Source organism: Perca fluviatilis, chromosome 5 (assembly GCF_010015445.1).
Source record: "Perca fluviatilis chromosome 5, GENO_Pfluv_1.0, whole genome shotgun sequence".
Taxonomy (NCBI): domain Eukaryota; kingdom Metazoa; phylum Chordata; class Actinopteri; order Perciformes; family Percidae; genus Perca; species Perca fluviatilis.
In genome coordinates this window covers 20371716-20397215 of record NC_053116.1, presented here as the reverse complement: position 1 = coordinate 20397215, position 25500 = coordinate 20371716, and the positions used below count along the sequence as shown (strand labels likewise).

At 40.7% G+C, this 25500-nt stretch overlaps 1 protein-coding gene and 1 long non-coding RNA gene across 4 annotated transcripts in view; one reads left to right on the top strand and one right to left on the bottom strand.

Moving 5' to 3' along the window:
• Nucleotides 1–1366: 1366 nt before the first annotated feature.
• On the bottom strand, nucleotides 1367–15010 carry LOC120558882 (putative helicase mov-10-B.1). Of its 2 annotated transcripts, XM_039800210.1 has the most exons (23): nucleotides 14987–15010; nucleotides 14803–14842; nucleotides 13722–13939; nucleotides 9717–9810; nucleotides 9285–9432; nucleotides 8603–8825; nucleotides 8088–8174; nucleotides 7517–7676; nucleotides 7267–7421; nucleotides 6851–7018; nucleotides 6554–6660; nucleotides 6210–6409; nucleotides 5807–5910; nucleotides 5124–5221; nucleotides 4939–5034; nucleotides 4627–4732; nucleotides 3701–3818; nucleotides 3418–3609; nucleotides 2426–2494; nucleotides 2199–2324; nucleotides 1874–1962; nucleotides 1676–1780; nucleotides 1367–1562 (listed from the first exon to the last, which is right to left on the bottom strand). In XM_039800210.1, exons 2-23 carry the CDS (start codon nucleotides 14818–14820, stop codon nucleotides 1478–1480), a joined length of 2766 nt encoding a protein of 921 aa, XP_039656144.1. In that variant the 5' UTR covers nucleotides 14821–14842; nucleotides 14987–15010; the 3' UTR covers nucleotides 1367–1477. The 2 variants fall into 2 exon arrangements, with proteins under 2 accessions (XP_039656144.1, XP_039656143.1); XM_039800209.1 differs by having other exon boundaries at nucleotides 14803–14993.
• The window catches only part of LOC120558923, a 14890-nt gene continuing 3730 nt past the window's right edge, over nucleotides 14341–25500 (top strand). Inside the window, exons 1-4 of one of the 2 annotated variants that reach the window (XR_005639206.1) lie at nucleotides 14341–14545; nucleotides 19877–20128; nucleotides 20941–20986; nucleotides 21734–21844. This is a non-coding gene — a long non-coding RNA (uncharacterized LOC120558923). The remainder of the gene's footprint in view (nucleotides 14546–19876; nucleotides 20129–20940; nucleotides 20987–21733; nucleotides 21845–25500) is intronic. The other variant, XR_005639207.1, reaches the window with a different exon arrangement.

The window sequence follows — 25500 nt, the reverse complement described above, 5'->3', positions numbered from 1 at the left end:
CGGTTTTATTTTACGTGACTAGTTATTTTAGCCTGTATAATGTCCTCCGTTAAGTCTGTAAACAAACATCAGAGATGTGCATTACTATTACATTATTGCTGGCTACTGATAATAATAATAATATAATAATAAAATATCCAGCCCACATGGTCTTTGAATTATGGATGAAAGGTCAGAATGTTTTCAACATAACATCACAATATAAGAGAAGGTTAAGACATAACTTATAGCAGTTTCTATTGTCTGTTTACACATTTATGCAGTACTTCTGTTTGGGCATGGTCCCAAACAACAGTCCTATAGTGATCTGTCATGGAAAGGGAAAAATCTGTTCTTATCTAGTGATGAGAGTTGGTAATCAATACCCCAAAACGCAACGTATACATCTTCAGAAGTTCTTTATTCATTCTTACAGTTTTTTTTTTTAAGCTGCCATGTTGTCAATGTCAAATAGTGCAAAGTAGTGTAAAGCACAACCTTTAAGCTACAGCTCTTTCTTCAACACATCTGGAATACTGGCCAACATGACATCACAGATTTACAAAATCCTGCAAACAGCAACGATCGAGATAAGAAGAACCCCTTTTCTCCTACACCATCACAAAAAGCAGACCACTGACCTAAACAACCTTTGATCCCTTAAGAGCCATCAAGATGGAAAGACCAGATCACACCCCAGTGTGAGCTGTTAGTGCCACTTGGAGAAAGATCCATCATCATCATTGAACATCATTACTCACCTCTAAGAGCCAGTTTCACCAGTTAAGAAACTAAAGAGCCTTCCAATGGGAACTTTTTAAATCCTGACTGGTCAACATACTCATCAGATCCAGACTCTTCTCACCCCTCAATTCTCACAAATTCAAATAGTCAAATGTCTCTTATGTTTTCATGTTGTTTTTGTGATGTTTTTTTATGTGAAGCACTGTGCCCAAGACAAATTTCCCCTTGTATGACGAGTGGATTGTGCCACGGATAACCTACCGAAGGAGACTGTTGTGTGACTCTAACGTGTGGATAGACTACACCGTCGCTAGTGTACATCGTCATGGATAATTATGCCACCACACCTATGCAGAGTTTAAAATTCCAACACAAAGAAAGCAGAAGGAAACGGACATTGGCGAAAAGACACGCATCCGGCAGAATTTCCTGCAAACGTTTTGGTCTTAAAATTAGTCAGTCTATATTTTTGTGAAGCAATCTTGTTCATTTTAGGTTAGTCTGAACAAGATTAAAGATATCTATAGCCCAGTTTAACATAACTCTCTAATGATGTTGTTAGATTTGTTAGATAGGAGATACTTACAAAGTCAATCTAATAGGAAACGTATCACTCTAATTCTATTTATGTACCATTAAAAATGTTTGTAGAATTTAAATAAAATACAATTGTAGATATGCTTTAAGACAGACAGTTCTGTCCTGAGTAAACTGCACACTTAGTTCTCAATTTCTCAACCACTTTATTTTTATGTTAAATACTAGAGCTGAGAGAGATGAGTGTGCAAGGTCTGTTGGTTCCTTCAACAGGGGTCCAGCTGCTGTTGAGTCCTTCTTCACTGTGGGGTGTAGATCAAAGGTGGAAAGACAACCCAAACATCCATTAATCTTCAAGACAATTTTCGGACAAAAGAAAGACTCAAATGTGTGTGTGAGTATGTGTGAATATTACCAGAGGCTCGGTGAGTGTACATCAGTCAATGGACTTTCCTCTTCCTCTGCATCAGAGACTATAATGCCACGGTAAGCCCCTTGTTGGAAGCAGTAATAGATGAATCTAAAAAGAGAAGTCAGTGTATGAGTCAGAGTTAGATGTGTTTTTGTCCAAACCATCCTTCTCCACTAAAAGAGATTTAGACGGATGCCTTACTTGTTCCAGATTTTGTCAGTTTTCAAGACTCTTGGGTCTCCAACCACAATCAGCAAGGCTCGTGCTCGTGTCATTGCCACGTTGAACCTCTGAGGAGATAGTTTCAGTTAGCGTGCGTGTATAAATGTTAGTCCGTGAATTGATCTGCTGGTTCGACCATTGTGGACATTAGTAGTTTCATGGAAATTAATTTCTTCTCATTGATATGGAAGTGTTTGTAGCAAGGTGCTCAAAATTCTAAAAGGAGCATCTAATTTATTATGGCTATCTTGCATGAACATCATATATTGCTTGAGTTATTGCGTGTTTGTGTAATGTTTCTCACCTTCTCATTATCAACAAAGCCTATAGTGAATCTTTGCTTGTGTGCAGTCAGTTTGGGATTGCTGCGCACCGTAGACACCAGAATCACGTTGAACTCTTTACCCTGAAACTGCTCCACTGAACCAACCTATGAAAAATATAAATGTAAGGTCTGTTTATTAATGCAGTTCAAAAATGTCTCTCAAACATGTTTCGCAACAAACCACAAATCACTTTCTATCTCCATACCAATACGTTTTCCAAGTTTATCTTCATGAGATCTTTGTCTGTCTTAAGGGCATTCTGGATTTTCTCCACCTGTCGGCACACAAAAATAGGATGATATTAACAGGATTACCCTCACCAGATGAAGTGTTGGTCATTACAGGGTTTGATCAAACTCAAACCTACATATGTCCAGGCACAATCCACCTATTGGTTGCGAGGCTGAGGTGGGTGTGGCTTACCTGCATCACAGAGCTGTAGGAGGAACAGTCGGAGAGGAAGGACATGTGTTTCTGAATGACGTGAGGAAGGAATCCTCTTCCCCCCTAAGTTGCATTAATGTTATTTGTCCGCATCTTAAATGTCTACAAATTAACAGTAAACGGAGCATCGAGGCTGATCAGCGCCAGACCTAGAACTGAGCTGGTCGGGTAAATGGAGCGGAGCAGCAGAGCCAAAGGACGACAGATAGGCCCATCCACTTTACCTGTGGCTGGCAAGCCGAGTATTCAATTGCACAGGCAGCCAAAAATCTGGGAGCCACTAGACGTAACGATATTATCAAGTTTTTCCAGGGTTGTGGTTATGCCGTGACATATGCAACTATCACTTTAGCAGTGTTGTATTGCTAAAATTAATAATTGCATAGATTGCGTAGTAAAGTTGCACTGCACGTACGGTAAAAAGCCTTAGTCTCTTTGTCTCATAGACTTTATACTGAGGTGATATCATCACAAAAAAACAACTTTTCGAGGCTCTGGAAAAGTGTTACAAATATGACACATAAATGTTTTATAATACAAAGAGTAATAATTAATAATAATTGACATTGCTTGCCATTTCAGGTGTCCTGTCAGCGGTTTTAACTATGTGTTTTCATAATTGAGGTCTATAGGGAAAATGTACTTTGGGCCATCTGGGATTATTTTTGTGTTGTATGGCACTTGGCCTCTGACTTGCAGTGCCATATCCAGGTCTAATAATATATCCATGGATTATTGTATTAACATACTCACTTGTTTTCTGTATGGGGCAATGATGCCAATCTCTCTCGGTTGAATTTTGGTCACCCCCTTTCTTTTAAGATGATCAACGAGAGTTTTTAAGTATTCCTTCAACACCTCCACCTCTGCCATGTTGTAAACAGAGGGGCTGCTGGCGTCACGTTCATTGGTACCTGCCACTCCATGGAAGATCAAAGGGAAACCCTGAGACAAGGAGAAACAAATTAGAAGAGAGGTGGAGAGAGAGGATTGCCCCTTGTGTGTGTGTGTAAGTGTGTGTGTGTGTGGACATTACTTTTCTGGGCAGGTGTTCCCATTTGCGGTATGAATTGCATTTCTCTTTATGAGCATAAGGCTGAAGTTCTCCATTATAAAAGAGCTCATTGGGAATTTTCAGAATTGCAGGATGGGACCTGAGAGTGAGTGAAGAGGAAAGAAGCTCATTAAAAAAATAAAAGTGAACCAGGGACATGTTTAGACAATGCATGGACAAGTGAATGGAGGTATCACAGAGAGAGTTTAAAAGTGGGGTTGTGTACCGAAACCCTTTCCTAAACGACTGGGCCAAATAGCAACACAGATTTCGGTACCTCATTTTTGTGCCACTTATATGCCTGCCCTGCTATCTGGTCTGGTGCTCTGGTGCACAGAAGCATCGCTGCATGTGACGCTAGTTAACATTACACTTCGCAGCAGGTAACGATAGCCTACCGTTAGCTAATAGCTGGCTTAAATATGGTTAAAACGGTGTAAAGTGTGGCAGTATTTCACTGGAAAGGATTCCAACACCGGAGAGTAGCTGCACCATAGACACTGGTGATGCTCTCAGATTTGTTGGAGAAACAACACAGACGGGCCTTAATGGTACGTTCAATTACAGTTGGGAAGCTGGTGGTGCATTCAATGTTATGTAAAATACCCTTTTGTCATCTAGTGGTTCTTTTTGTCAAATGCAGTTGACTGGTGAAATAAGTTTTTGGTATAAGTAATTGTTATTACATTTTAAATAAATAATTAAAATCGGACCATATGGCATTAGCAATACACATGCCATGCTCTTCTTTATTTTAAAGTATCAACGCAAAGTTTAGGCACCGGCACCGTTTGAAAAGTATCATTTTAGGACCGGTATCGGAAAAAAACCAAACAATACCCAACCCTATTTAAAAGTAAAATTGCAAGAAGAAAAAGCAACAAATGTAAGCATCACCACTACCACACCTGTAGTTCCTCAGTAATTTGGTTACAAAACGGTTGTTGAACCCGTGTGTCTCATGTGACCTGTAAAGGTTGATATCGTTCATCAGACGCTCCAACAGGGACACACCTGCACAGAATAAATGTCTTTAAACTTCCTTAGGTACAGGCATTAAATGGATAGTACATAAGTGAGCAAGTGATCACTTAGTTCAGGATCTGTTGAGTTAGTTGCTTCAACTTTCGCTATTATTCTCTGATTTTGCATTAAATAAACATTTGATACATCAAACACTTGACCTACAGTATATATAAAAAGGTATACACAGTGCTCACCCAAGCCATGTTTCTCTGCCACTCTGGATGTGATGATGGCGCCTAACTGTTTAGGGTCTCCAGCTAGCACTAACTGGCATTTCTGTTTCAGTAAACCTTTGGAGCAAACAGAAACATTAAGGGCATTAATTCTCATACAGAATATTAAATACTGTAATGTTAAACACGCTCAGCTTGCTCGTCACCTGCTATAGGGACGATACACTCTGTTTCTGTAGCCTGGCCTGCCTCATCCACAAATATATAAGTGTAATGAGCTACAGGAATCCCTCCTGTCACTAGCCTAGAGAGAGAGAGAGAGAGAGAGAGAGAAAGAGAGAGAGAGAGAGAAAATTAATATTTAGGTAAAGGAATTGCAGTTATTGATACAAGGGTTCTCTAACTTTCTTAAGTTTTAGCAGTCTGAACTGGGCTTTAAGGTAAACTGGAACTTGTATGAATGTAATGTAAGGTGTCTGTGAGCATAACAGACCCAAAACAAAGCACTCGAAGAACAACTGCACAAGTGTTAAATAGGGAATGACATGTTCACATGAAATAGGCTTGCTAAGTAAATATTTACTGCACAGAAAGTTGCATTAAATTGACAATTGTACTTCGAGTGGATCTGAAGTAATTAGAATTGATGTAGTTTGAAAAACATTCAATGTATAAAAGATTACACTCAACATAATAAGCGACTTTGAGTCCATGAAAAGCGCTATATAAATTCAATTCATTATAATGCTAAATTGAACTATAGCTCAGCTTTTGCTTGTGTTAGCCAGTAGGGTGATACAGGCAACACTGTAAAATGTCAAAATATGTATCTGTTGTGAAAAATTGGCTATTTAAAGAGAATTATAACACATGTAAGAATGTACTGTACCTTCCTGCAGTTAGCAGGGTGGTGGCCATGATCTTATACTTCATCAGCTCCTCTTTAGGGGGCATCATAAGTGTGTTTGTTTTGCGGTTCAGGTTGCAGCAAGACTAGAAAACATACGCATTAATATAGACAAAAACACACAGTACACATAGATATGCAGAGCCTAAATTAAATTAGTCAGGATTTACTTGCTTAAAAGTTCAAAAACATAGTAACAAAAATTATGATGATATTTGATGGGGGTGGAGAACTACTATGTACTGATATGTCTTTGTGGATCTTCATAAACCATCCTTGTTTGAGAGTGTGGTAAATGTGACTTCTAGCCAAATATGTGTGTTGTCTTTAGGCTAATGTCCAGGTTTGTTTATGTATGATGTATTCTTATGAAAAGAATCCTGACCTTTATATTTTGGGGAATATTTCTCACAGGGCAGCTTAGGGCGAACAAGCGATACACCTCGTGCTCTCCTATCTTTCCTTCCAGAATCTTCTCAAAGAGATGATCAGTTGCACTGTTGGAAGGAGCGCAAACCAGGATGTTGCATGAGGGCTGCGTTTCCACTATCCGCCTGATGGCTTCCACCAAAGTCACTGTTTTGCCTGACCAATACATGTAAATATACATTATTTATTATTACTGTAGATACAAATCAATACTTAAGCATCAGGATGCACACACACACACACACACACACACACACACACACACACACACACACACACACACACACACACACACAGTACCTGTGCCAGGTGGACCAAATACCAGGTAGGGGGCAGGTTTTGCGGAAGCAGCTACAATGTGTTGAACCGCCTTTTGCTGCTCTGGGTTGTCCCCAAGTTCTATCAGTCTAAGGACAGGGAGAAATAGGTGCAAATGAATGATTTCAGAGCTGAGAAACATGCAGGTATGTTTACATGCACAGGGAAAACTGAATTTTAGGGACCAATGGGATAAAAGGCACACAATACTTAAGTATGACCTTGTCTGATCACGTTTTCAATGTTTTCCCTGGATTCTTGACCTTAAGGTAGTCTGACCTGTGTAGATGTGAATGGTGAGAAGAAAATCGTCCAGTAGGGAACAGCACCTCCTTCAGTCTGCTCGTGTATGCCAGCTGCACTGCTCTATGCTGGATACGCAGGGGCATACGGCCGAGATAGAAGTTAAATTGGTACCTCGTGCCCTCCTTGAAACAATTCAGGAACCTGCATTCAAATTTACATGTAATTATGTGTGGTAGTTAGGTGCTTAGAGCAGCATGCAGTTATACACGTCTATCTCATTATTTAGTTGATTTTAATCTACAGCAATACAAAGATGAGTGTGCATTTTGACTTAATTGGACAAATACGCCACCAAACAATGAAAATAATCTTTGTGGCAGTGTCTTCAGGGATTCATCATTGAATCCCATTTGACCCATTCTTGTTTTTAAACAAGTGACTGTTCTTACGCTTCACTGAACTGCAGGTAGACATGCTCTGCATCCACATGATGGACCCAGCCATTGTATATTTTATTTTCAAAAACTCCTGGCTGGTTTAAAGCAGTCACCAGCACATTGTTCCCCAACAGCCTCATTGGTGAGTTCTTATAGACACCTGCAAGCTGGTGACAAAAAAAAATGTATGTGTAGTTCCAAAAGGCCAAAACAATAGCAGTTGTCAGTCTTTATGTTTTATTGTGTGTGTGAGGCACATCACCTGCAGAATGAGAAGGAATGCGTTGCTTTTGTGTCTACACATGGTCGCATTCTGGTTGAATTTCTCAATATCTGTCTTCAACTGGAGCTCCTCCACATGCAGCAGCATTTGGAACCTCCGGCAGTAGGTCCCCCAGTTCAGAGGCATCTTTTCCAGGTCCCTAAAAGATCCCAGTGAGATATACAAAATTGAATAACTTCTACAGGCACAGCAGACGTGTTTTCTGCCTTGAAAGCGTATGGCTCATTGTGGCATTTCCTGTTGCCTTTTACTTACTACAGATCAGCCTAGGCAAGTTAGCTTGAGATGTAGTATTTCCACCCACTGTTTATGTAACATTTCCAGCTCTTTGCTTAAGGTGGACTGAGACTACTATATGAGTCATTATTTAATGATAGACACCTTTTCCTTTACTTGAATAATAAAGACAGTGATCATATATTCAATATTTACAATTTGCCACAATGCTGGGTGAACACTTTAATTGGTTTACCTTAATACACTAAATAAAATCTGGTACAAATTATGTTCACATCCAATTTAGGGTGTATGTGCACGTGAAAATACGTACATGTCAGCTTTCTTGGGGTCTTTCATATTATCGGGCATCGGATAACCCTTCAAAGGCACCACAAGCTTAAGCCATGTCAATCCAACACTGGAGTGGAAAACCAAAGACAGAACACAGGATGGTAATAACTTAGATGACTAATAATAATACTACTGACCAATACGTATTGCAAGGCCACACTCCCACCCTCCACCTTGCTCCCCCCTCCTCCTCCTCAATAGCTACAGACACAGAAATGGCACATACTAAGGAAAGCTCATTGTGGGACTGGCTCTAGTGGCTAGAATTCTGCACTAAGGCTGAATTTCGGGAAAGAGACTTCAGATACAGTATTAGGGGACCACTAAGGTCTATATAAAAGCATCCAAAGAGCACCATGTCATGGGACCTTTAAAATTATCAAATCTGTAATAAATAAATAAATACATATACTCTACTGGATGATTTCATACACTAATTTAATCAACATACTAACATAAATAACATGAGTATTACATGATAATAACTTGTTATACCCTTCAGCAGGTGTCCAATTCATTGTTTGGAGGTCGCTCACTGAGGTTGTGGCTGTAGGGAGGGGCTCTTCATTAAATGATGTCCGATGTATGACTTCCAAGATACGCATAATCTCTAATTTATCTGAGGACTGCTGGTGTGATTCAATTTGAAAGACCAGTAACTGTTCATAGAAGCCTGCATGCTCAGAGTCGAAATGGACCTTGATTTTGTATGACTTTCCTAGAAAGAGCATAGGAGGAAAAAAAAGGTGATGAAATTAGTTATAAACAGGTACATTATGCTAGCCTGACATGGTCATACTCAGATTCTAGTCAGAATGTGAGCAAGTATGTGAATGTGGGAGCAAGTCCAGACCGAACTTCCCGACCTCGAATGTTGTGGGCGGGGCTAAATTTGGCTGGCATCCAGGCTAACATTATGCAGTAATGAATACAATTAGATATTTCAAAGCTGGAGACAATCTAAAAATGTGCCTTTTTCCATTTATTAGATGATAAGAAATCACGATAATAGTCATATTTCTATAGTACTGAGCCTAACCTAACACATGACTGGAGGCATTTGCAAAGGCATTGAACAGATATTAACAGTGACTTGTCTCAACTGGATAGAAAATGACACATCCATTAATTATGCAAAATTGCGTGGGGCATATGATTGTGTGTGTTTTCGTCATACCTGGTCCAAGAGGGAGTTGCTTCGTAGTCTGGATAAGGTCTCCATGACAGTCTCTGACAGTGAAAATGTTCTTCACGAGGTCAAAAGCCCAAAAAGTTAAAGTGACCGTTTTGACACCACAGTTCTTCACAGTGAGTGGCACAACTTTCTGTTGGGCAGGAAATGTTGTATGCAAATTGTCAGTGTTATCACTGCAGCCATGAGCATAATGGAAATGCATATCCACACACACACACACACACACACACACACACACACACACACACACACACACACACACACACACACACACACACACACACACACACACACACACACACACACGCGACTCCTTGCTACCCACAACATAATAATACCATATTAATAAATAATCTCACAGGTTTCTCAGCTTGGTCATTAAAAAGCACGGCTTCTTAGTCCTCTTAGTCTCACCTTGTTTTCATACACAGTGAGGCAGATCTTCTCCTCCTTTGACGGAGGGTCTGAGGTTACGGTGACATCATGTTTATTGGAGATCAGCTGAGCCCTGTGATGTTGAACAACAAGTAATACAACAACTATTTTACATAAAGTGGACGTGCCAAACACGTACAGTACTTCTGTTGCAAAGCTTTGATTACACTTGAGGGTTTAGGGTGTATGGCCACTATCCCTACTGCTTTGGGTGCTAAACCAAGATCAGCTAAAGAAGGTAGAGGTAGAATCAGTGTAAACACCAGCAAGCACAGTAGAGGAGCAGACGCACAATAAAGGTTGAGAAAGAAACCATTCAGTCTTCACAGCCCTTAACCACATCAGTACTTTATGTCTGTGTAATGGCGCTTTTCCGTTACATGGTAACTGCTCGACTCGCCTCGACTCGACTTGCCTGGTACTTGCCAACAAGTACTTTTTTTAGTACCAACTCAGTCGAGGTTCCAAGCGAGCTGAGGCGATACCAAAAGGTGACGTGAAAGCGACAGAGGGGGGTCCTGAACAAACCCGCCATTTTTAAATAGTTTAGCCAAATTTTTTTTTTTTTTTTTTTTTTTGCTGCCTCCAGCTTCATTTGAAACAAAATGTGTCTTCTGGCTGTGACAACAACACACCTTTGACGTTCTGTGTGTATCGTGTTAAGTCACGGCAGTTTACTGCGGCGCCGCTATGATGACCAGCCATGCTGAAGCGGTACTAAAATCTGCAATGGAAAACGGACGCACAATGCGTTGAGTCGAGGTGAGTCGAGCAGGTACCATGTAATGGAAAAACGCCATAACAGTTGATGGGAGCTGTTAGAACATTTTTACTTTGAAGTGAATTTTTATTAAATTCCTTTTTCATGTGGAAAATAACTCATATCTGCTTATAACAAACCATAAAGGTGCTTTCAGGAAAGATGTTAATAAAAAAAGTATTGTGTGTTACATGCAGTAACAGATGAAAAGTTTAAAAAAGACCACATAATTCCTACAATTTTGTCTTTTAGACAGGGCAGTTAAATTGTCAACAAAACTTTGACAGGACCTTGGATATCTGTAAATTCTTCACAGCAGGGTTTTAAGTGTGCTATTCAACACAGTGCAAAGGCATTCAAAGGAGGCAAAATCACCACATGATAACTGCTTGCTGCTGTCTTTAAATATAGCAGCAACACTAACACTTTTCCTTTCAGGCCGAAAAACATTCATAAAAAAAGTTTGGAGGGGCTGACTTAACGAGAACTGGGTGTGGAAATGGAGCTACTATTATACAGCCAGGTTGAGCAGACTGAACATGGCATGGAATATGTTAACAGATTAGTTGGATTTGATGACTGAGCAGGGTGCACCATTCACTTTCTATTGCATATCAAGATAGGAATAGAAAAAGCTAGTGGCACACTGGGTCCTGGCTTGTCCTGGGAACATTTACGAGTGCCATCGTCCTTGTGGACTGGACTCAACAGATATCAGTAAGAGTTTGCTGTATTTTGCACACAATCAGTTGTGGTAACAGACGTGCTGTGCTTTCATCAGGCTGGGGAGACAGAGGATGATTCTGAAGCTGTCGAGGAGGGGGGATTAAACTCTCTTCAGGTGAGGGCTAAGGGGGCTCCCCTTCAAGGTTTCTGGCGTGTTATGTCTTCGTCATTGTATTGATTCATCTTGTCTCTTGTCCTTGGTGGAGGGAGCAGATTAGTGACGCAGGAAGTCAAATTGTTTGGAGACTGTTTTACTTCTGATTTCAGGTTACCATCTGCCCTAAAAGATGTCTATAATCCTAGAAACACTTTAATTTGTCAATAAAGTGCACTCATTGTATGGACGGTACATAAAGTTGATAGCCAGGTGTTCAGAGTCAACAACTTGCTGTATCTCTTAACTCCTCTTCTGACTGGTGGTAGAGGGCCACTGATAAACACCTCAGTATTTAGGGAGCTGGCTCTTGTCATCACTTGATTGATCAGTAAAGAGTTGTTTTAGTACTTCTGATTGCTCTTTCACACTCTCAGTGGTCCCTACAGAATGTGCACTATGATGTTTTTCACAGTTGGATGTGCAGCCAGAATATGTGGGATTCTTTCTGTCATATACTGTTAAACAGCAAAGTCACCCACAATCAGAGTTTGAGGCCCAGCCATTAGCTTTCCCTGTAGGCTTTTGCTTTAAGGATTACTGTCACCCTGCTGTCTGAGAATGAGAGGATATACGTACATGTCATCTGATGGAGATCCATGGTCCTGCAACAGTGGTGCAAATCTGTTCTCAAGTTGTACATTGCTTGTTGGGGAGGTTTGTTGCCAATTCTTTTTGCATCTGTCCACAGCTGTGTCCTACTAAGCACAAGGGTTGGTGCCCTGCCTGGATGGCAGTGCAGGCCAACCAGTAGCATCGCAAATCTCAGGGCACTGGGCTCTTCCTGTCATTTGTCATCCCAAATACCAGGAAATTATTTATTCTTAATAGAGTTTAGATTCTCTGCCCGAGCCCGAACTTCCGCTGCTATCCTCGGGCCGGGCCGGGCCCTTGATCAAGCATTTATGTTTTTTTTAATCATTACTTTATTAGCCTAATTCGTTGGGGAGAAAGCTATGCCTCTCCAGCTTCTCCCGTAGCTCTGGGTAGGCTAAATGTCCTGCACTGAGGTAAACTGTGCTACATCGTGTCTCCCCCATCTGCAGCACTGTTGTCGGCCAGTGCGTCAGCATGCAGACCGTGACGAAAGAAAGTATTAATTAGGTGATCGAGACAAGAAAGTCTCCTATATGGTTCCAGGGCTTTGATTATGTTGCTGCCTTGATCTGTTACCCACACTATTCAGCTGAGGGAGCTAGGGTCGAGGTTATTTATTTATTTTTATTTTTTTTACGTTTCTTCATTCGGATCCATTTGCGATCCATTCCATTCTGAATAAACAAACAGCACAGTTTACATGCTTCGTCGTTGTTGCATTATTCATTAAGATAATTCTAAACAGATTTCTGCAGTTCAAACAACTCGGAATTGTAGTTGAGAACGTCAGTTATAACCCGCGTATTAAAAAATTGTCAGGTTTAAATCGGGCTTGGGCTCATAATTACAGTTAATGTGTCGGGTCGGGCTCGGACACAACGTGCACGGGCTCGGGTAGGGTCGGGCTTGATTTTTTGGGCCCGATCTAAGCTCTAATTCTTAGACCTTGCACCTGTTTCTTAATAGTCTTGTTGGTGCTAGTTAGCCGTGTGTTAGCATTCTCTTGTCAACTGTATGAGTCCATGGTAAAGAGGTATCATTCTCATAAAAATGATGGTTGTAGGTGCCTGGGTTGGCTTAGTTGGTGGAGCGGGCGCGCATGTGCTGAGAGGTTTGTGCCTCGGCGCAGGGGTCCAGGGTTCGAGTCCGACCTGTGACGATTTCCTGCGTGTCTTCCCTCTCTCTCTCTCCCCTTTCATATCTAGCTGTCCTATCCATTAAAGGAGGAAAAGCCCCAAAAAAATAAATAAAATGAAATTATGGTTGTAGCCTTCTGTGTCTTTAATAAATTAATGTCCCACAGATTTATAAGTATCCAGGATCTGCTGTCCATAACATTTAGCAAAAGAAAACACAAGGATATCAGTAGAGGAATGTAAGCAAAGCGGAAAGCAAGCGGCAAAGTGTTGCACTGTGAGAAAGCCAGAAGCTTGGTACTGTAGAGCTAATGATCATATTGTTTCTATTATTGATATTTTTCTTGTAACCAACACTATCCATCATCTGGACATGTAAATAGTCAAATTTTAAATTAAAAAAATTCACATCACAACAATCAGGTTTCAGCGCTGTCATATTCTGCCTGTGCACACTTTAAATACATTTAGAAAAAGATAATTTGAACTTTACTTTATTTATTTATTTAAACGTTGGTCATATAATGTCATGAAAGCTGAATATTTGAATATCAGTAATTACAGCTTTGAATCTGTCTGAGCTTAAGAATTCCAATTGAAGGTTTTCTCACCTGTATTGCTGAAATAGCTTTGCCATTTTCAGACGAGCTTGAATCTTTTGGCGGGCCTGCTGAGCCATCTGTTCTTCTTCACTGAATTTCTTTTGTGGCCCATTCAAGTAACCAGATTTTCCTGGTCCTGCATTCTGGACAGAATGGACAGCTGCAGGCGACATCTGCAGCTGCTTGCTGCATTTGCAGTGGAGTAAGCTAATTTGGTCCTGATGGTACTGGGGGAAACAGAAAGGACCATTAACCTACTGTCTGAGGTAACGATAAGTTGTGATTATAGCAAAATCACTCAGTCCTATGTGCTGGCATTACCATTCCTTCAGTAATGTGATCCCCTAGGTTCTGGCTTTTATAGGCCTGTGTTATATGTGATGTTAAACATTTCATCAAAATACCTAACTAGAGCACCCCCAAAAATAATGTTGCACATTACTCCAGAACAGAAAACAAACAATGACTGAACATAATAGCATTAAATAGATTTAAAAATAGTATTAGCCTTAACTAGCATAAACATAGGCCTACATGTATCCATTTAAATTCATCCACTTTTAAAAAAAGTTAGGGAATGAATGCAAGTTGTGGTATCAAGCCTGAACGTAATGTGATACTTCACTCTCATTGTAGCTACGTTACAAATATTTCTCAAGTCAAGTAACTTTAGCTAGGTAGTTGCCTAGCTAGCTAGGCTAGTTTCTACATGTATCCGCGTTCCGCTAGGCGGCACAGGAAGAAAGCTGACTTAAGGAATTTGAGCTTGGCACAGATGAGGCAGAAAGAGTGAAGCTAGTGTTAATAAACAAAACAAAATAATTGGGTGTATGGTAAGTATAAGCTAACTGCCAGGTTTAGTCAGTGATTTAGTTTCAACAGTTTAGTGTAACGTAAGTTTAACATTTAGCTAGCTAGCTAGCTTAGCTACCTAGTTCATATTTATAAATAAATAGCATGTTAACTTTGCCTACTAAGGTTAGCCCTTAAACAACTTCAACTTCAGCTAACAGTGACCTCAACCACAGAAAACGGCGGTAATATGGCGTTACTATGTAGCAAACAACGTTATATCGGTATAGTAACTTACTTTATTGGCGGAGAACATAATGTAGCAGCACCACGGGAGACTGGGGAAAAGTAATTTGAAGTTAAAGATTTGATTTAAAGATAAACAGAATTCCGGTTTGAGTGTATCCTAGCACCTGCAGCTTGTACAATTTCAACAGGTGTGCTGAAGTATGTTTTCCAAGTCGTGGTTGATGTTTACTTACGAGTAGTTTTAGTTTATGGTTAGGAGCATAGCATAGGATGGATGTATTAAGTCAGAGAACGGTTAGGAGTCGCAAATGTATGGAATCCCATTTCTGCGAATTTGATGGGGAAAAAAAAGATCCTTTAGCTAAGTCATCATTATCTATATTGAGAAACTTTCTTAAAATAATTACTTAGCTGTACGTTTGCATCTTAAAATAATGACTTATTATCTCAAAATAATGAGAAACTTTCTTAAAATAAAGAGATAGTATATTTAAGTAAGGGATATCTAACTTCTCAACTCCTCCTTATTTGGCTCTACCTTCTATCTTTGTAACGCCCCAAAATTTCCATAGGCCACTATCTGATCTGAGGTCAGTTAGTCTTCTGAATAGGTCCCGCAGATCTCAGAAATTGTTCATCTGCTGTTTTACCACTAAATTCACTTCTGAGAATTTTTTATGCGAGAAAACAACTATGTAGAGGTCAAATATGTGCCGTTTTACGAAAATTTATGGCTAAACCGGCCTGATGTGAGGTAGATGGAGCTCCGTCACGGCTGGCAGCCCACGGTGCTCGATACTCACGCAAAGTCACCATTTATGGGTTAGTGGACTACCAAACACCGCTGCCCTGACAGAGCTCCAGGGCCTGCAGCTCCCCTCTTCCTGTTAAATGGCCGGTCTGTGTGAGTGAGGGCGCGGTCAGCGAGCTTGTTACTCCTGCAATCTCTTACCACAAGTTCCAGTTAATCTTATAATGGATATGTGTATTGAGTTATTTAAACAAACGATCGGGGAAATAAACGCCTCTTGTCCGCGAGTGAACTGGATGGAGCTCTATCAATGAGCGCTATCTAGCTTGCCTCCTCCTAACAAGACCTCTAAAATTCACAAAAATACATTAAATTGAAATCGGACAAAAATGTTAGCTTTGTTAACCTTAAGGAGCTGTGATATACATATCGTGACGAAATTAAAACTGTAAATATAGATAGTTATGCCGAAAGTGTAGCAACGATCTTTTCCCATAGGATTAAATGGGACACATAGCCTAGCTAGCAGCTCCTCCTAAGGAGATCCCTAAAATTCACAAAAATGCATTAAATGGAAATCAGTAGCTTTGTTAAGATTTAGGGAGCTGTGATATACTAGCCTGGGTAAACCCTGACGAACTTCAGGCAAATTTGAGATTTGCTCTGCAAGTCAGTCTGGCAAAGAGCCCATTCAAACCCATTTCCAATGTCCCCAAAATCGAACCCATTTCCAATGTCCCCAAAATCGAGGCACCAATCACAACCGTTGAGGCGGGCTTTACGCGACGACGATAGCGCAGCGATGGCGAGCAGCTTTTTGTTTACATTCAACATGACGGCTACCGAAGCGCAACTTCACCCGGATTGTTGGTCTGATTGGTTGGACTATCCAATGCACCCAGAGGCATTTGAGCGGCGTCCGTTGGTGACGCCCCTTTGGAAATGAACTGTCAATGAACCTTTCCCAGACCCACTCTCAGTTACAACTGAGAAGGGTCTGGTGTCAGCCAGGCAAGTGATATACATGTCGTGATGAAATTCAAACTGTAAATATATGATAGTTATGCCGAAAGTGTAGCAACGATCTTTTCCCATAGGATTAAATGGGACACATAGCATAGCTAGCAGCTCCTCCTAAGGAGATCCCTAAAATTCACAAAAATGCATTAAATTGAAATTGAATTAGCTTTGTTAAGACCTTAGGGAGCTGTTATATAAGTGGCGTGACGAAATTCAAATATACTCCAGTGATGCCGAAAGTGTAGCTAACTAGCCGCGATCTGTACACATAGGATTGAAGGGACACTAGCAGCCATCGAAACCCACGTTCACAAAATGCATTAAATTGAAATCGGACACAATTGTTAGCTTTATATGACCTTGGGGTAGCTGTAATATAAGTGGCGTGACAAAATTCTAACTGTAAATGTACTCTAGTTATGCCGGCAACTGGCAGCCGGTAGTAAGTAACCGAGAAACGGTGACTTTCACTGGGTATGGAGGTTGCCGCTTTCTCGTCAGACTGTGTGGAGCTCCTGAAGTCCGACACGTCCAAATTTGCAATTAGCCATAAATCTTTGTATAACGGCCCATATTTGAGCTTTATATAATTGATTTCTCGAATAAAAAAGTCTCAGAAGTGAATTTAATAACGAAATAGTAGACAAACAATGTATAACTTTGCAGTGTCTGAAATATGAGACCTGCTGTCTCGTTTCCAATGTGTTTCTATGTGGTTTGTTCAAACCAATCAGCGCACAGCTCATCTAAATATTCATGAGCATACCATATTTGGAAATATGTTAAAAAATTCCCTCTCTTATATTGTAATATTTATTATAGGGGGATTAGTAATCACTGATTACCTATTGTGTCTGTTATCAATAATTACATTGGCCATCTGTAGAGACACCTATTGCCACAGCAGGGACCACAGCAACAATTGGTTGCATCTACCCATGAGATAGGGCGTAAAAAACCACAAGAAAGCTCATTTGAATTCTGATCCTGATGGCACTAAAGGAAGGAACTGTGATGGCGAATGAGTCTTAAACAGCTAGTTTATGTTTGACTCATGTTTTAGTTTAGTTTAGTTTTTTGTTTGTATTTGAACTTTGGCCACTAGGGGGCAACACAGTCAAAGTTTTGCTCACTGTGTTAAAGCAGACTTTATTGGCTAAAGTAGGTTGAAAGTAGGTCTACCGTAGACCTACTTTCATTTCAAAAATGTAGACTGTCTACATCTTTAGCAAGCTCTACATAATGGTAGCCTACAATATTTTTAGGTAATTTATTTGTCAGGTAATTAGTTTGTAGTCTTGAAAGGTGCTATATAAATTAAGTTAAGTTAATTTATTCAATTTGGTCTCTTCACTCTTCATACAGTAACTAAAAAAAAGTAGAAGACCTATGTAACCTGTCAAATCAGATTTAATGTGTTTTATGTTCTGACATTAAACAGTAACCAGAGGGAAGATTTCATGGGGACAGGATAATTACCATGATAGTTATTATGACATATATTTTAAGAATGTTTTATTGTCATTGCAAAAGTACAATCAAACTGTGCTGTGCAGAAATCTGTTAGTAGGTGCATACAAATAAAAATGACATAATATTAAATATATATGTATAAAAAGAGCAACGTACAGGGACTAAATTAGGTGTTATACAACGTACACAATAGTTCCTCAGGAGCAACACTAGATGGTTTGTTAAGTCATCATGCTGGTTGGGAGTTTCATAGTTTAAGAAGGGTTAGTTTGTGTGTATGTGTATCTGAGCGTAGGAGGTGTCTACTTATGACTGTAGAAAGTTTGTAAGTGGCCAAATGAGGATTAGAGGAACAGGGGGTCGGGTTTGTTTGACACAAAATCTGCAGAACAACCAGAGGTGTTTGTTTATCCTGATCAGTTTTAGTGCTGTGTGCATGTGTCTGTTTGTGTGTGTGTTTCTGTCAGCCTCCTATCTGTCTGCCTACCCATGTTTGTGTTTGAAGCTGAATGCTGTCAGAGTGCATGGTGACTCAGCCGTCCAGATTGTCTTACTGTACGATCATCTCTCTCTCAGCCCTGCTGCGCCGACAGTGACTCAGTGTCAGTGATCATCTCACTGTCCTGGCGGCTATGACCCCAGTGTGTGCATGTGTAACTGTTTATCTGACGACATGTCGATGCATTGTGTGTTGTGTGTCAATGACCCAGAGAGACAGCAGAGCCAAGAAATGACTTAAACGGCCGCAGCTGCATTTCCATGGCAACAGGGTGTTTTAATGGAGGGACATTATGGGCTAGAGAGCAGGGTAATGACTGCTCTGGCCATCGGAATGCCTTGATCTTATCAATATGGCGAGAGGGGATGCTCCCACTTTCTGATGGTCTAATAGCCCCTGCTCTAATAGACAGGCAGCCTGGGCCACTGAGGTCACTTGGAAACACAGGACCACCCCTCCCACATACACACTGGCACACACACTCAAACTCATAGCACTGCTTTTCCATAGAAGCATCAGCACATAACTGTGTCCAGTTTTCTGGTGATGCACTGTTGATAGCTAGTTAAAAGGTCCTATTATAACTTTGCCTTTCTGACAAATGTAGCACGTATACATTATTTGTGATGGAAATGTAATCAAAGGGCATTTCTTCCAGGAGAGGAAGAAACAAGGGAATGGATGAGAAGAGAGAAAGCAAAGAGAGATAAGAGTTTGTTGAGAAGCTGTTTGCAGAAGAATGGCCTGTCACTGTTTTGGCACCCTCACACACTCTAGTACTCGCAATACCCTTGTGAATCTCACACAGCACGGCGGAGTGTATACACGGGCAAATCCTATAAATCCATTTGAATACCACAACAGTCTTCTTCTAATCTGTTTGTTTGAAATCTGTGATGAATCGGCAATTTTCAGCAGACCCAACGCAGGCCTTATCCACACCTATTTGTCCATGTTAAGGGTCGAGTTATTTCTCAACACGATTGGTTGGATGCCAGTGGAGGAGTGTGTGTGTGTGTGTGTGTGTGTGTGTGTGTGTGTGTGTGTGTGTGTGTGTGTGTGTTTTTTTTTTTTTTTCGCTTTTCAGACACCAATTCACCTTGTCTCTGTCACTGTGCCTGCAGCCTGCACGCACACACATACATGCTCAGACACACATACATTGATGAACTGGCCTCAGTGACGTTACCTTTGTTAGATGCTGATATCGCATCAGTGCCACATTGTTGTGTATTTTGTACTAGCCAGACCAAAAATGCATCACTTTAGTTATGCTAAAGTGAGTAGTTTTTCAATTGTACTTTATGAATCAATCAATCAATTAAGCATATTGATCTAAGTTGAATTTATCAAAGTCCCTTTCTCTCTCTGTCATGACAGGCAGACAGACAGTGCTCAGGGTGAGAGCTGTGCCTGTACTGAAGTGTCACATTGAGCTTGCTGAAGTGGACTTATCTCCTACCATCCCTTCTCGCATCTCACTCTTTCCTGGATCCAGACAGGGCTGAGAGTCACACTCATCCAGCCCTCCTCACACCAGAGAGGCCTCTCTCCTCTGGGCTCAGTCCCACACTAGACCCCCTCAACTATACATCTTCCTTACAGTTGGCAGAGTGCTTCATGATACTCAAGGTAATGATCGTGTGTGTGAGGACGGACTGGACAGTTGATAGTGATGGTTATGATGTTGACAGAGTTATTGATGCCACCGCCAAAGATACCGCTAATTCTGAGTGGACATTAAAGACACTATCAGGGAGAGATGGCTCTGAATGATTAAAAACAATCTAAAATGCAAATGAGAGTTCAATGAAAGCATTATATAAGGATAAAAACATATATATATTTGCAAGCAGCAATGCGTGAGGTCTGCCAGGGACAAACACACATAGATGTTTGAAATACTGCAACTGTCCAGCTCCACTATGGACACACACATAATATAAACAAACACTAAAAGTAGCACATGAGATAAAACAAACGAGATTAAATAGCACATGAAATGCTATTCTATACTAATCTTGTGTGTTTAATCTGTTAAAAAAAAACGAAGTGTAGAAACGTTACATGGTTTTACGTGGGGTCTCGTTGTCTCCATAACCAGCAGAGACTCCAGGAGGTTACTGCGCCCAGCCAAGAACGTAAACCCACGCAAAAACCACAACATCTCGTTTTACACTTCCGTTTTTTGTACTTTTTAAACAAACAAGATATAAGGTGTTAATTGTTGAGCTTTAGAGGTGCTGGTAGGTTGATTTATTTTGTTACCTTTGCACAGCTGGCTAGCTGTTTCCCCCTTCAGTCTTTGTGCTAAGCTAACAGACTGCTGCTGGCAGCAGCTTCATATTTACTGCGTGGGCATGACAGTGGTATCAACTGTCTCATCTAATTCTCATGTCTAACTATTTTCTTTTTTTGTATCTTCTATTTTTATTTATTTTCAGATCATGACTCAGAGAACAAAGGAACGTGGACACAAGGATGCATAAAGTAAGGATAAAGTTTCTATTCCAGGGAATTTTGATGTACGCATACATTTGGCCAAGACACACAAACAATGTTGACACTGAAGATGTGCAAACCTAAATAGTTAATGCTAGAGCCAGCCAATGTAGCATGCAAAGTGCGTCAGACCACATTTGGCGATGCTCCTTGTTGTTTCTTTGTGAGGACAAATAGGCAAGTTGCAGTATTTCATCTATTTGTGTTTGTCCCATGGGCAAAGACCTCACGCGTAGCTGCTTTATATTGTTGTCATCCTCCTGTAAAGTATATAGTATATGTATTATCCCGGTAATTGAGCTCTCATTTGTATTTGTATTTTACATTGTTTTTAGTAATTCATCCATACAAAGTCTCTTTCTTAAACTCTCTTTTTAAAGGCAACATTACCAACATTAATCATTTGTAAAGGGACTGTAGGACTAGATCACAAAACCTAATGAACTGATAATCAGTTAATCACTGATATTTCAAGGGTAGAGGCTGCTACTGTGATGGATAGTCCTGGTGATGACATCTGCTGTGGGTTTTTGTGTGCACGGTATGCATACTCATAATGATTGTTTCTATAGGTTTTCCTAAATGTATATCTGCATGTTGTTTAGTCTGGCGTGGTGTATTGTTGTGAAGTCGAATCATGTTTATTGATTTGTTCACTACGAGTAGGAGGCTTTTCAAACATACACAACTTTCCTTCTCTCTCCCTCACTCTCCCGCTTTGCCTCTAAACTATAGGGTGAGAGAGTGCATTGCAGGCAGGTGGTTACTCCTGTTCAGGGTGGCCATATAGTCAGATTCCCCCAACCAATCCAAGAAACCCTTCAACATCACCTTTCCTTGCAGCATGTAAGTCCGTCAGATTACATATTACTTGTGTTGTTGTCTGCGGCTTGGCTCTCTGTGTGGTAAACAGCTGTTGGTGTGTGCTTTAGTGTCCGATAAACACATTAGACTGTTGTTTACTCTCCCCTAGACTATCCCGGTTCAAACACTTGATAGAGACAGAGCTCCAAGCCAATAATGAAGATTTGTGCATCGTTATGGTACTGTGACTTGTGAGATTAAAATCATGCTGCCCCGGCGTACTTGACACACACACACACACACACACACACTCACACACACACATGCACAAGTGTACACACAAGCACACACACACTAGTTTAAGTGTGCTTTTTCCTGCAAGGGGTTTCATTAGACTATGCAACATAAAAGAGTGATTTATGTTTTCACAACCTCTGTATGTATGTGTGTGCACCTGGTGTAAATGGTTGTTTGCATATAGTGTGCATGCGTGTGTACTGTATGTCCTGTCACATATGTTCATGTGTTGGTTGTATGATCTATAATGTACACCTAGTACAGTGAAGTTGGTGCTGCTGCCTGTCCCCACAGTCTCTGCTCGAGAGGAGCAGTTTTCCAGTCTGAGGTGAATCAGAACATTATCCGTAGTTAGCTGGAGTTACTGATATTGCCAAAACAAGGTGTGGTTTGTCCCTGGCTACTTCAAATTTCTCTAATTTGAAGTAGCCAGTTGGAATAAAAATATGTGTTAACAAAGTCCAGATATTAACAGTAACAGTAAAACATGTCATCTATTGACATGTAATAGAATAAAATTCTAGATATATGAGCTCAGACTCCGGATTTGGGTGTTGTAGCATTAGTATCAAAGCTGGGTTAAGCCTGTGTGAAAGCTCTATTAGACTTGATTGAATTATCTCCTTACAGAGAGTGGGCGGCCGAAGCATAAGCAAGTCACCCTGAACAGAGAGAGGGACAGATGAGTTTCCTTCTGTTGTTTTTGTTACACCAGCACTTTATTGTAAAACTGAAATGATATTGTTCCCGTGGCAGCTCTGTGTAAATGTTTTGTGCACAGTATTCCTCCATTTCATGCCGAGCGCTTGCTTTGTTTACCACTGTTTACTGAGCGACTGAGGCTACTGTACTGTGTCCTTGCTCTCGATGGGCTGTCTCAGTGCTGGTAGAAGGTGAAGCCCAGTCAGGGGTAGTGTGGAGGCTTGTTACTGTTGCACTGGGCTGTAGGCATCAACCGACTGATTGTGAAAAAGACATATGAAGTTAAAGATAATCCACAATTTCTGTAATTCTATGCCTGGGCTAATTTAAGTGCCAACGAGAATATACAGTATATTCCGGGAAGATGAGCAGGAAAATGAACATTGGGGAAAACTGCACCTCAAAACACAAACAAGACAGTCTCCCACATTCCACATGGAGAGTGTTTGTTTGTGTGAAGTGAGTTTGGGATTCGTTATACCAGTGAATTTGTGTGTATCTTTAGTGGTTTGTGTTTTTCAAGGTGAGGACTCTAGGAGACAGGGAGTGGGTCGTTGGCTCCAGTGATGTGGTAAACACATATTCTCCACTCTAAGCAACAATAAACACACAGTTGTGAACATGTTTGAGTTCAGGTAGACACTCCAGTAGATGCTTTCAGCTTTTACCCACTTTCAACTTAAGAAGCTTTGTCTTATGTTATTTTTATTTTCAATTTTTAGACCCTTTAAAGTTGCGTCTGGTACACTGATTTTCTGATTTGAAGAGACAGAGCGTACAACCCATTGGTGCAGCATATGCTGATTAAAAGTCACAGGGATGAGCTGAGTTTTGGTTTGATTGTGTGTGCACGCTGGGATGGCTCAGCGCTATATCTATCAATGCCACTCAGGTAGCCATGGTATCACTGTTAGTGTCAGCATCAGTGTGTGTCAGCTGGTATCACTCACTGGTATCTATGTCTGTGAGGCCTACACAATTTGACCCTGACCCTGTATCTCTCCTGTTTCCCACACCTCTGTCTCCCATTGTGTGTGTGTGTGTGTGTGTGTATTGTCAGCCCAAACCCCCAGATTCCCTGGTATGTTGGTGGAATTTCGACTATTTTTCCAGGTCACCGTTGTTTGTGCCTTGCGAGGTGTGTCTGTAAATTCCCACACAAGGAGGAAGATAAACACACTCACACTGTTACATGCGTATACAAACCTCGTCACATTGCAGCCCACACCTTGTACGGTGAAGAATTCACCGCGACTAACTTAAATGTCCGACTAAGACTAAGCACTGCCACTATTTATACTTTGGCCTAATAGAGGTGGTTTGTTAGCTGAAACCTGCAGAATATTCTGCTATCCAATGCTAAGCTTGACTTGTGGCCTACCATCGAGTGAGTTATATCACAGATAAATTAGGGATGACAAATTAGTGCTGTGTCAAGTCACACAAGCGTTCTACTCACAGAAAATTTATTGAGGTCAACCTGCCTGTGGTTGTATGTGTCAGTTGTTGGACCAATTATAGAAGCGCTGGAAATATTTTACATGCAACGATTAGTGTGTGCTGAAATACTCCTCTGCCAATAAAGGGGAATTGTTAGAAAAATTCCAGTTTTATTCTTTTACTCAGCAACTTGCCAGATCAAATAATTGATTTGGCAACCAGTTGCCTGTTGACCAATATTTTTAAATTACTTGGAAAATAGAACTGTAGTTGTTGCTGTGGTATTATAGGGGGGATTGCTATCAAAATGAGTTGCTTTGAACCATTATAGGAAATGACAGGGCAAAGGGGGCACTTTTTGCTGTAGGTCTCAGGAGATAACTGTTTTGTGTCGTAATCCCCTTTTCCCCTTAATGCAGACGCTGCAGTTGATACTCATACTTTCTCTCCCTCTCTGTCTCTACACCCCTTGGGTCCTGGCAGGTCACGTAAATATTAGTCTGTGCTCCCTAATAAATCTGCACCTCCTACTGCTCCCACAGCCTCCCAACCCAAACCTGTTACCAACAATGCTGCACCACCTAATACCTAATGGCTGACACCCTCCCAATGATAGAGGCAGAGCGAAAGATCAATAGAAGAGTTGACACTGTAGGCAGTTATACCAGTGTTTCTGCTAGAAAAAAAATTGCGCCAGTCATGTGACCTGTGAGGTTTTGTTTTACCGATCAAATTGGAAAAGTTCTGGTCAAATATTTTCCGTGTTTATTGCGCTTAAAACGATTAATAGGCAGGCTATATAAGGAATAATATCATCAAGGGATGTAGATTTATACTATTTTTATTTAAATGTAGGCCAGTTGCTACAGGCAGAGAGGCCAAAAAAATTAAATCAATGCACATAACATTGTGCCGATCTGAATTAAAATAGGCCTATTGCTAGGCAGAGGAAATAAAACAGTACAAACTACAGTACAAACAAATTGGCTCATAAAATTACAAAGTGCCGACTTGAATCAAAATAATTTTAAACAATTGTCTTTCTGCAACTCACGATGTGCATTAGACCTCTGCCGTCCCCCAGGCGACTTCGCTGCGCTGTTTTGATGCATTTCTGCAGGCACACTGGAGATGCGAATTACGCAGGCTACCTCAGCCAGTTTGACCCACTCCGGATAGATTTCACCATAATCTCTAATAAGCACTTCGCAGGCAATTGAGAAAGTCAAGCCTCCAATTCCAATGCTGGCAATTCCTTA

Coding starts and splice junctions, on each gene's coding strand:
- LOC120558882 (XM_039800210.1), bottom strand. Junction 8,826..9,284: donor GCAACTCCCTCTTGGACCAG/GTATGACGAAAA, acceptor TGCTCTTTCTAG/GAAAGTCATACAAAATCAAG. Junction 6,661..6,850: donor CACCATTCACATCTACACAG/GTCAGACTACCT, acceptor CCCTGTCCTTAG/ACTGATAGAACTTGGGGACA.